Source organism: Athene noctua, chromosome 12 (genome assembly GCF_965140245.1).
Source record: "Athene noctua chromosome 12, bAthNoc1.hap1.1, whole genome shotgun sequence".
In the NCBI taxonomy this organism is placed as follows: Eukaryota; Metazoa; Chordata; class Aves; order Strigiformes; family Strigidae; genus Athene; species Athene noctua.
This window is the reverse complement of record NC_134048.1, coordinates 3,596,371-3,606,860: the sequence shown is the minus strand read 5'-3', so window position 1 is coordinate 3,606,860 and position 10,490 is coordinate 3,596,371. Positions and strand designations below refer to the sequence as shown.

General features: G+C 57.4%; 1 protein-coding gene across 1 annotated transcript; it reads right to left on the bottom strand.

Moving 5' to 3' along the window:
• Nucleotides 1-208: 208 nt before the first annotated feature.
• LOC141964947 (protocadherin alpha-6-like) lies at nucleotides 209-2,982 on the bottom strand. Its single transcript, XM_074915890.1, has one exon. It carries the CDS (start codon nucleotides 2,924-2,926, stop codon nucleotides 314-316), a length of 2,613 nt encoding a protein of 870 aa, XP_074771991.1. The 5' UTR covers nucleotides 2,927-2,982; the 3' UTR covers nucleotides 209-313.
• Between the last annotated feature and the right edge of the window lie 7,508 nt (nucleotides 2,983-10,490).

The window sequence follows — 10,490 nt, the reverse complement described above, 5'->3', positions numbered from 1 at the left end:
CTGCTCTCCTTCAGCAAGCTCGGGGGCAAATGCCACACAGCAGCAAGCAGGAGCGTCCCCAGACCCCACGTCTTGGCACCTCTCCCCGCAAGCGGCAGTGACTTTACTGACCGGGACAGCAACTGCCCCCCGCAACAGCAAAGCCCAGCGGAGGGCGGGAACAGCTGCTGCTGGGGGCGGCAACACCTTCACTTCCCCCCGCAGCCCCAGCAAGAGCCCAGGGGCTCCGGGGAGGACGCGAGGGCAGATGCCAAGGTGCCACCACCACCCTTCAGCCCCCGCCACGCACCCACCGCCCGCAGGCCCCGCGGGCTCAGCCCGGCTCCCACCAGCGCCTGCCCACGGGACGCGCCAGAAGGGCGGCAGCGGGCAAGGGGCGTCGCGGGAAGGGCCGGCAGGCGAGAGAGGGAGGCACGGAGGGACAGAGGGACGGAGGAAGAGACGGAGGGAGGGGAGGGCCACTGACCGTGTCCAGCAGAGCGGGCGGCTGCGGCTGCGTCTCCTTCGCCGCGGGGCCGGGCGGCGGCGGCACGTTGGGGCTGAAAACCATCAGGTCGCTCTTGCCCGCGCCGTCCGCCACGCACAGGCTCCGGCTCTGCCGCTGCGAGTACGACCAGCTCCCCACTTCGCTGGCGCACACCAGCGTCGCCGGCCCGGGCCCCGACAGCACGGCCGCCCGCGGCGCCCACCGCGACGCCCCGTACAGCACCACCGCCAGCAGGAACAGGCTCGACACCGCGCAGATGGCCACCACCAGCCACACGTTCGTCGTCGCCGCCGCCGCCGCCGCCGCCGGGCCGCCCTCCGCCGCCCGCAGCCCCGGCCCCGACGCCGCCGAGGACGAGCCCGCGGCCGCCAGCGCCGCCTCGGCGCCCTCCACCAGCGACACGCTCAGCGTGGCCGTGGCCGAGCGCGCCGGCTCCCCGTGGTCCCGCACCACGATCACCAGCCTCTGCCGCGGGCCGTCCGCCTCCTCCAGCGCCCGCGCCGTGCTCACCTCGCCGCTGTACAGCCCCACGCGGAACGGGCCCTTCCCCCGCGGCTCCCACAGCTCGTAGCGCAGCCACGCGTTGTAGCCCGAGTCCGCGTCCACCGCGCGGATCTTCGCCACCACCTGCCCCGCCGGCGCCCCCCACGCCGCCCACGCCCACCACGCCCCCGAGCCCGGCCCCGACGCCGCCGAGCCCGCGGCCCCGGGCCCCGGCCCGCCGCCGGCTGCCGGCAGCAGCGCCGGCGCGTTGTCGTTCTCGTCCACCACGAAGAGCTGCACCGTGGCGTTGCCGCACAGCGGCGGCTCCCCCGCGTCCACCGCCCGCACCTCGAACTGCAGCACCTGCACCTCCTCGTAGTCCAGGGGCTGCAGCGCCCGCAGCCGCCCGCTCTCCGCGTCCACCGACACGTAGCTCGACGCCGCCCGCCACCCGCCGCCCGGGGCCGCGCCCCCGCCGCCGCCCTCCCACACCGAGTAGCTCACGCGCCCGTTGCCCGCCTCGTCCGGGTCCCGCGCCCACAGCCGCGCCAGCTCCGCGCCCGCCGCGTTGTTCTCCCGCGCCAGCACCGTGTACACGGCCTGCGCGAACGCCGGCGCGTTGTCGTTCACGTCCGACACCGGCACCCGCACCCCGCGGCTGGCGCGCAGCGGCGGCGCCCCGCCGTCCTCCGCACGCACCTCCACCTCGTACTCCGACACCCGCTCCCGGTCCAGCGCCTCCCGCAGCACCAGCGAGTACGAGCCCGCGAACGTCGCCACCAGCCCGAACGGCGCCGCCGGCCACACCGCGCAGCGCACCCGCCCGTTCGCCCCCGAGTCCCGGTCCGACACGCTCAGCAGCGCCACCACCGTCCCCACCGCCGCGTCCTCCGGCACCGGCACCGACAGCGACGTCACCCACACCTCGGGCGCGTTGTCGTTCACGTCCAGCACCTCCACCACCACCTTGCAGTGACCCGACAGCGGGGGGTTTCCCTGATCCGCTGCATCCACTTGCAGACGATAGAGACCAACTTCCTCAAAGTCCAAGTTACCCCTGAGAAGAATCTCTCCGCTGTTTCTGTCGATCCCGAAAACGTCTCTTCCCTCCTGAGGGAACAACTGCCCGAGAGAATAAGAGATATTCCCGTTCGTCCCCTCATCCAAATCCGTGGCGTTTACTCTGATCACAAAAGTGCCACGTCCCGTATTTTCCAGCAGCTGCACTTTATACACCGACTGGTTGAACTGGGGCGCGTTGTCGTTCACGTCCAGCACCGACACCACCAGCTCCATCGTGCCCGACAGCGACGGCCGGCCCCCGTCACTCGCCGTCAACACCAGACGGTGCACGGGCACCGACTCCCGGTCCAGCGCTTTCCCGAGCACAAGGAATAAGGACTCAACGTCCTCTTCGGTCTTCTGTAAATCCAGGGAGAAGTGCTCGCTGGGGCTGAGGCTGTAGGAGAGCTGCGCGTTGGCGCCGATATCCGCATCCGACGCGCCCTCCAGCGGGAACCGCGATCCCGGCAGCGTGGTGAATTCCGCGATGCTGAGGTTTCTGCGGGCGGCGGGGAAGAGCGGGGCGTTGTCGTTGATGTCGGTGACCTCCAGCTCCACGTGGAAGACGCGCAGCGGCCGCTCCACCAGCACCTCCAGGCGCAGGGCGCACGGCGCGCTCTTCCCGCACAGCTCCTCCCGGTCCAGCCGCGAGCTCACCACCAGCGCCCCGCTCGCCCCGCTCACCTCCACGCTCGCCCGCCGGCCCTGCGCCACCAGCCGCAGCCGCCGCGCCTCCGCCTCGCCCGCCTCCAGGCCCAGGTCCTGCGCCAGCCGGCCCACCACCGTCCCGGCCTTGGCTTCCTCCGGCACCGAGTAGCGCACCTGCCCGCCGCCCAGCGCCCAGGCCGCCGCCAGCACCAGCACCCGCACCGCGGGCCCCCCGCACACGCCCATCGCCGCCGCCGGCACCCGCCCGGGCCCCGCACGGCTCCCCGCCGCCGCCCGCACGCCCCGGCTCTCCTGCCCGCCCCGCGCCGCCCCCCCGCGCTCACAGCCGGGCTCTCCGCCGCACCGGGGCGGAGCCGCCCTGACCGAGCCGCCGTTTCTGAGCCTGCAGCGACACCGTGTGCTGCTCCGCCGCAGGTCGGTACGTGCCGGTCATCTCCTTTGCGCTTCCATTCTCATCCTCTGTGTCGTTGTCCGTCCTCCCTTCCTTCCTTCCTGGCTTGATTTTTACTTGCGCAGTGTCAGTCCTTCCTTTGGTTTTCCTTTTCTCCTCCATTTCCTTCTCACATTCTCTTTTTCTCGCCCTTTTTCTCTCTTTCCCTTCCCTTTCCTTCTTTCCTCTGTCACAGTTTCGTCTACCCTCCTCTTCTCTTTCCATCCTGGTCTCTTCTGTGCTTCTTCTTTACCAACATTTTCCCCAAATACCTACGCCATGCTCGCAATAAACCACGGACATGTCCCGCGGAAAGAGCTCTTCATCCTCTTCCTCACCACCCTTCATCAAGCCTTGCCGAGTGCCCCGCAGTACCGAGGATGCCGAGTTCCTCAACTCCATTCTCCATCTCGAGATAACATCAGTGCACGCTGGGAATCTTCCTCAGTCATCTCTTCTTGCTTGCTTGCTTGCAAGGAATCCTTCCTTTCCTTCCTTATATTGCTCCTCCTTTTTTTCGTTCTTCTTTCCTGTCTTCCGTTCTCTCTCTTTTTCTTTTTGCCCTGCTATAACATTTCTTTCTCTGCCCTTCTCTTCTGCTTCCATTCTTGTCTCTTCGTTTCTTCTTCAGCAAAATGTGTTTAAAAATAGCTGCACCATGCTCGCCATGAAGGAGGTACACGCCCTTTAGCAAGATCTCTCCTTCCTCTTCCCCAGCACCTTCCTACTGTCCATGCACCTGCAGCTTCCCCTCCCCTCACGATGAAGGCCACACTCCTCAGCCTCCAGCCCTCTCCGGGACCCGGCAGAAAACACACCAAGGCAATCCCATGGCAAAGAACAGCTCCGCGACATCAGAACGCAAACCAACACCCTCTGAAACACAAGCCCAAGCCCCAGGTACTTCAACATCCAGTAAAACAGGATCCAAACAGTCCCAACAGCCCAGGGCAGTCTCTCCGTCGGGAACTCAAACCCATCTCAGCCCAGCACGACAACCCTCCAGGAAGGCTCACAAAGCACGGGGCAGCCACAGCTCCCCAGCACTCCTCATGTACCTTGGGGAAGAACTGTTCTGCCTGACTCATTTCCCACCTGCGCAAGGAACGTCCAGCTCTTGCTTCCCCTTGCAGGCAGGCAGGCTCTGCCGGGACAACACGGCAAGAACCCCCGTTCCCAGGGGCGTTGGTCCCACGGAATACCTCTCAGCATTAGCATGAGCCACGCATCACACAGCCAAACAAACGCCACCCAGGAAACACCGCGGCTTCTTCAGTGGGAACATCTTCTGGATGCCCAACACATCCACGCCCAGAAACGCATTAAGGTCCCTCCTCCACCTGTCCCGGCTGCCGCCTGCTCCCACCGTGCCTGGAAGCAGCAGCAGAGGAACGAGAGCAGGCAGTGGTGCTTTGCTGCTCCAACCCGACAGGCATTACAACCCAGGCAGCCTTCGCTCGATCCAACAGGAAAATGCCGCAGCTGAGCAGGAACAAAAGCACAGCTGTCTCTCAAACACATCCACTGTAGGTGTGAGCCACTTACCTGGAGCGTCTCTGGGTGCTTCTTGGGAAATGAAATATTTTCAGCAGAAGAGAAATTGGTGTTAAGGGACATTCTTCCTTAAATTTATCATCAATTTCTGGGGATGCTGGACACAAAAAAATGACTCATCTTCTGCAAATGCTTTGAAAACCCTGGACAGTGTGCACTGCTCCCTCATGCTCTGCTATCACAGGGGACGAAGGAGGGACACTTGAAACCTAAGGACGTTCTCTCAACGTCAACCTCAGCTCAGGAGACTCGAAAAGCCATTCCACACACTGATGGAAAACTGCCCAAACATCTGCAACCTGACAGCTGCCAGAATTCCATCCTCTGCATCTCTTCCAACACATCGCCAGTGTGAGAGAAGAAAAAACAAACTGGTCGGGTTCTCACTAAGAACAGAGAATAAAAGCAAAGGAACCCCTTCCACTGTACTGAAACGCCAGGTCTGCCAACATCTGGAACACAGAGACGTCTTCTCCCCCTCCCTAGCAAGACTACGGCCAGAGAGATGGCTGAGGAGGCGTTCAGAGAAGGCTGCCAGAGTGGTACAAATTTCAAAGAGCTTCTCTTGGACCAATAACATTCCCTGTCAAAAACAAGGCATTAAAAATGCATACGGCAGTCATCTTCAAAAGCAGTAATACCACAGACAAAAACAGGGTTCGAGGATACGTGGAACTTCTGGATTTCCTGGGAGGATCCCAGGCATACAACCCCGTGCCCCGGGGCTTTTCTCAAGGTTTCCTGCTGGCATCCTCTATCCTGCGCCGTGGGAAATGGCATCTCCACAGCTTAAGCAGACATTCCCCAGCCCTTCCCCAGCGACACAGACTCTGTTCTACCCAGCAGGGTTAGAACATTTCCCTCAGGCAAGACTCTACCGCACTCTGTCACCGTCCCTGTGACACCTGCCCAGGCCCTACTTGGAGCCCCTCGCACGATCACTGCCAAAATACTCAGACAGTGCTCAGCCCCAACAACAGGCCCAGCTGTAAACGTCACCCTATAGCTGACCCAGGCCTTTGCACACCCTCACATTCCCCCTAGTTGCACAGAGAACATAAGGAGGGATACAAAGCCACACAGCATTCATCAGGCTCTGTCCAGCTGCGTAAAATTCCCCACCAAATGCTTTTTGAGTTTTCAGCAATCTCAGATGGAAAAAGCACAGAGCTGCACATTAGAGTTCAACTAAAGCACATCCTTCTCTCAGATACATCCACTGCAGTTGTGAGCGACTTACATGTAGCATCACTGGGTGCTTCTTCAGAAATGAAACATTTTCAGGGAAGGGGTACTGGACTTCAAGTATATTTTCCCTTAACATTATCAGTGCTTCTGGGGAATATGGAGAGCAGAAAATGATTCATGATCTGCAAAAAACTGGACAATGTCCAGTGCCCCTCACGCACTTCTGTCAAAGGGGAAGCAGGAGGGACACCTGAAAGCTAAGGACGTTCTCTCAACGTCAACCTCAGCTCAGAAGACGTGAAAAGCCATTCCCCACACTGATGGCCAACTGCCCAAAATTCTGCCACCCAACAGCAGTCTGCATTTCATCCACTTTAACAGTGTGAGGGAAGTGAAGAAAAATGGATGGAAGTTTTTCATAGGAGGAGAGAAGAAAAGCAAAGGATCCCATTCTGCTCTATTGAAACACAAGGTTTGCCAACTTCTTGCATACAGACAGCGCTTGTTCCTCTCCCTAGCAGGACTAAGAGCAGAGAGGTAACCAAGGAGAGGCTCGGAGAAGACTGGCCAAATGTGATTGAAATTTGGAAAATCCCCAGTTTGACCAACACCGTTCCCCATCCAAAGTGAGGGCTCCAAACGGAGTATGGCAGATGTCTGCTCGTCTGACAGGAACAGTGCGGAGAACACCAGGGCACGAGGACATGCAGCGCTGCTGGAGGTCCTGAGAGGATCCCGGGCAAGCAGCACTGTGCGCCGGGCGACTTCCCAAGGCTTTCTACTGCAATGCTCTATCCCAAGCCCTGGGAAATGGCATCTCCACAGCCAAGCACACATCCTCCAGTTCTTCCCCAGTGACACACTCCATGTTCTACACAGCATCTCCATTTCCTCAGGAAAGACTCTTCCCCACTCAAAGTCACCCTCCCTCTGATTGCCACAAGCCCTACTCCGTGCCACTCGGAGGATCACGGCCACAGTACCCAGACATTTCTCCACCACAACACGGAGCCCCAGCACCAAAGCCCACATGGAGCATGACCCAGGACTTTGCACGTCCTCACCTTCCCTCACGATTGGCACAAAGATCACATGGAGGGATGCAAAGCCACGCAGTGACTGGCAGGCCCTTCCCAGCTGCTTGAGCTCCACCACAAATGCCTTGTGCCTCTCCAGCGATCTCAGACGGGAACACCACAGAGCTGCACAGCAGAGATCTTAAATATTCTGTGACGAGAGTTGGGACAGCCTGTGCTGGGTTTCTGGATGTGGCAGCATTTTTGGTAGCAGGGGAGGGTGTAACAGCAGTCCCTGGGAGAAGTTTCTCAAAGCTCCCCTGGCTCCAAGTCGGACCCACCTCTGGCCCAGGCTGAGACAATTAGTGATGGTGGCTGTGCCTCTCTGATACCATATTAAAGAAAGGGAACATGTGATGAAGCTTGGAGTTGTGAGGAAGTGTTGTGAGAAGGACACTTATGCGAACACCAAGGTCAGAGGAAGAAAGGAGGATTAGGGGAGGTGCATCACTGCAGAGACAGCCCCCCTGTAACCTGAGATGAGATGCAGGGCCACCCCCCTGATACCCGTCGAGGTCCACGGTGGAGCAGAGGTATATCTGCAGCCTGGGAAGGACTCTGATTTGCAGAAACAGACTCAACAACTCAGAGTTATACAGCAGGTATGTTTACTCTGGTGCTGGGGTGCAAGGGGATTTCTCCACAAAGCTTGCACACGCTCAGCACATTTTACCAAAAACTGATCCAGTGTGGATATACATACTCATGGGATGACATAACACAAACATGCATATTCATGACTGAGGCTGGGTTAGCTCTAGAGGCTGGTGTCAGCAGGTTTTGTTCTCTCTGTGCCTGCCCATTGCCTCCTGGGGGGCGTCTCCGCGCTCTGTTGGAGGAAGGCTCCAGTCCTCCTCACACTGTACTTTTCCTCGGAGCATGCGTAGATTCTTGTAGCCAATTTCTTGAATAAGTGTGTTTTCAGGCAGTTTACTCATTCTATCTTATCTGAAAGTACCAGTGCATCCATCTCTACCATCCATACATGGCTATCTAGTCATTACCAAGACTAAACTAGTTAGAGCACATCTGCTTGCCAAGGTCAAGAAGCATATTTTTGCTGAACACAGGAATTCTTGGTAAGTTTCCACAGAAAACCGCTTTGTTTTGATGAACACAGTAGCCCTTGGTAAGCTCCCCCAGAACAGTCAGGGCAAGCAGGATTACTGAGCAATATTCAGAAATCATTACAAGTTGCTATGAAGGAATGACTTGTAAAGTAAGAGACCATTTCCTTGTACCAACTCATGTCGGAGAAAGGTTGTGGAAAACTGTCTGCCGTGACAGAGACACCACACACGAGCAGGGGAATGTGAGAAAGGGGAAGCGCCATACTGGCTGTAACACCCCCCCCACCCCCCCATATTCCTTGCCCCCTGTACCACTGGTGGGGAGGAGGTAAAGTGGTTGGGAACAAAACTGAGCCCAAGAAGAAGGGAGGTGTGGGGGAGGTGTTTTTCAAGATGTGTTAATGCTTTTCACTGTCCCACTCTCTCTGTGAGGTGTTGTCACTGTTAGTGTTTGAATTCAAGTGATGGTTTTTCTTCCCCCAACGAGTCTGCCTTTTGCCAGTAACCATAATGGGTGAGTCAGCCCTCCCTGTCCTTATCTCAGTTCCTGAGACTTATACTTTATTTCCTCCTTCCCATATCTGAAGGGGGAAGGGCTGAGTGAACAGCTGCCTGGCGCTCAGTTTTCCTCTGGGCTCAAACCATGACACAGCTCTGATCCCAGTCCACACGGATTTCATTCCTCGGGAGAACCACACCAAACGCTGAAGCACAAGCACAGCCACGATGTCAACTGGGTGGGAGAATTTGTACCACAGAAAACCAGAGCGGGGCTGCTGTGAAGGATTTGGCACAAACGTGCACATACTTGAGTTAAGCATGACAAGGGGACACACCATCTGTGCCGAGGCCGACTGTGCAAGTGCAGAAGGAGGGGAAATCAAGCACACACAGATTACACCCACCTCCTCCTCCATCCGCTTACAAATCCTGCCCGAGGAGGAGCAAGGAACCATCGTGGCAACATCAACGCATGTGGAAGCTACTATGGATGCCCACTAGTGCACAAGGACAGAGGGCTGAAGCGCTGCCTCCCACCACACTCTTCTCAACACCAGCGGGAAATGGTTCATCAGACAACGTCCAGCACTCTGCATCTCATCTCCTCTTACCAGCACATTCCCTACGGCAACCACGTAGCAGCACAAGGGACTGTCTCTGGTGGCAGATCTTCATAACCTCAAAGGACATTGTGGCCATTTCAATACCATGTAACTCTCTCAAGATCCAGGAGGCCTCCAACTCTGCACATCAGAGCCTGGGAAACAATCTTGCAAAAGAACACTCTGTGCCCATCCTGCCTCATGCTTTCCTCCAGGCATCCTCCATTCCACAGTCTGACACTCATCCTCAACACAAGCACATCATCTCTCATTCTTGGTTTATGACATGGCCTATGCTCTTCCCAAACGTTTCCACTTCCCTCAGGGAACTCTTCCCACTGCTCCAGGTCACTCTTCACATCAGGAGATGCCCAGGCCCCACTCACGGCCACTGACACATTCACCTCCATGAACATGCCACCTTTTTCCTTCAGTCCAGCTTTTGTGCCCCTTTCATCAATGATGGCCCCATGGAAATACATACAGCTGGTATCGCATGGACGGTGTCCAACAGACTCTCCGCAGCTCACCCTTCCTCTTTGGCAATGCTTCAGTAACCTTAGATGGAAATCTCACACACCTGGGAGCAATACGATTTCCAGAGATTATCATAAAATCAGAGAAACATTTATGTTGGTAAAGACCTTTGAGAGCATCCGATCCAACCATTAACCTAACACTGCCAAGTCCACCACTGTACCATGCCCCACCTAAGCACTACATCTGTTAAATACCTCCAGGGATGGTGAGTCAACCAGTTCCCTGGGAAGCCTCTTCCAATGCTTGACAACCGTTTTCAATTAAGAAATTTTTTCTCATATTGAGACCTTCCCTGAAGAAACTTGAGGATTTTCTCCTCATTCTTTCACTTATTACTTGGGAAAAGAGACCCACACCCTTCTCGTTACAACTTCCTTTCAGGTGGTTGTGGAGGTCTCCCCTCAGCCTCATTTTCTCCAGAACAAACAACCCCAGTTCCCACAACAACTCCTCGCAGAGAGGACTAAACCCTTCACCAGCTGCGCTGCTCTTCTTTGGACACACTCACACATGTCAATGTATTTCCTGTAGTGACGGGCCCAAAACTGTACACAGTATTCAAGGTGGGGCCTCACCAGTGATCAGTACAAAGGAATGATCTCTTCCCTAGTCCTGCCGGCCACACTCTTTCTGATACAAGCCCCGATGCTACTGGCCTTGTTGAACCTCATACAATTGGCCTCATCCCATCCAGCCTGTCCAGATCCCTCTGCAGAGCCTTCCAACCCTCAACCCATCAACACTCATGCCCAGCTTGGTGGCATCTGCAAACTTACTGAGGGTACATTCAATCCCCCCACCCTGATCACTGATAAAGTCATTAAACAG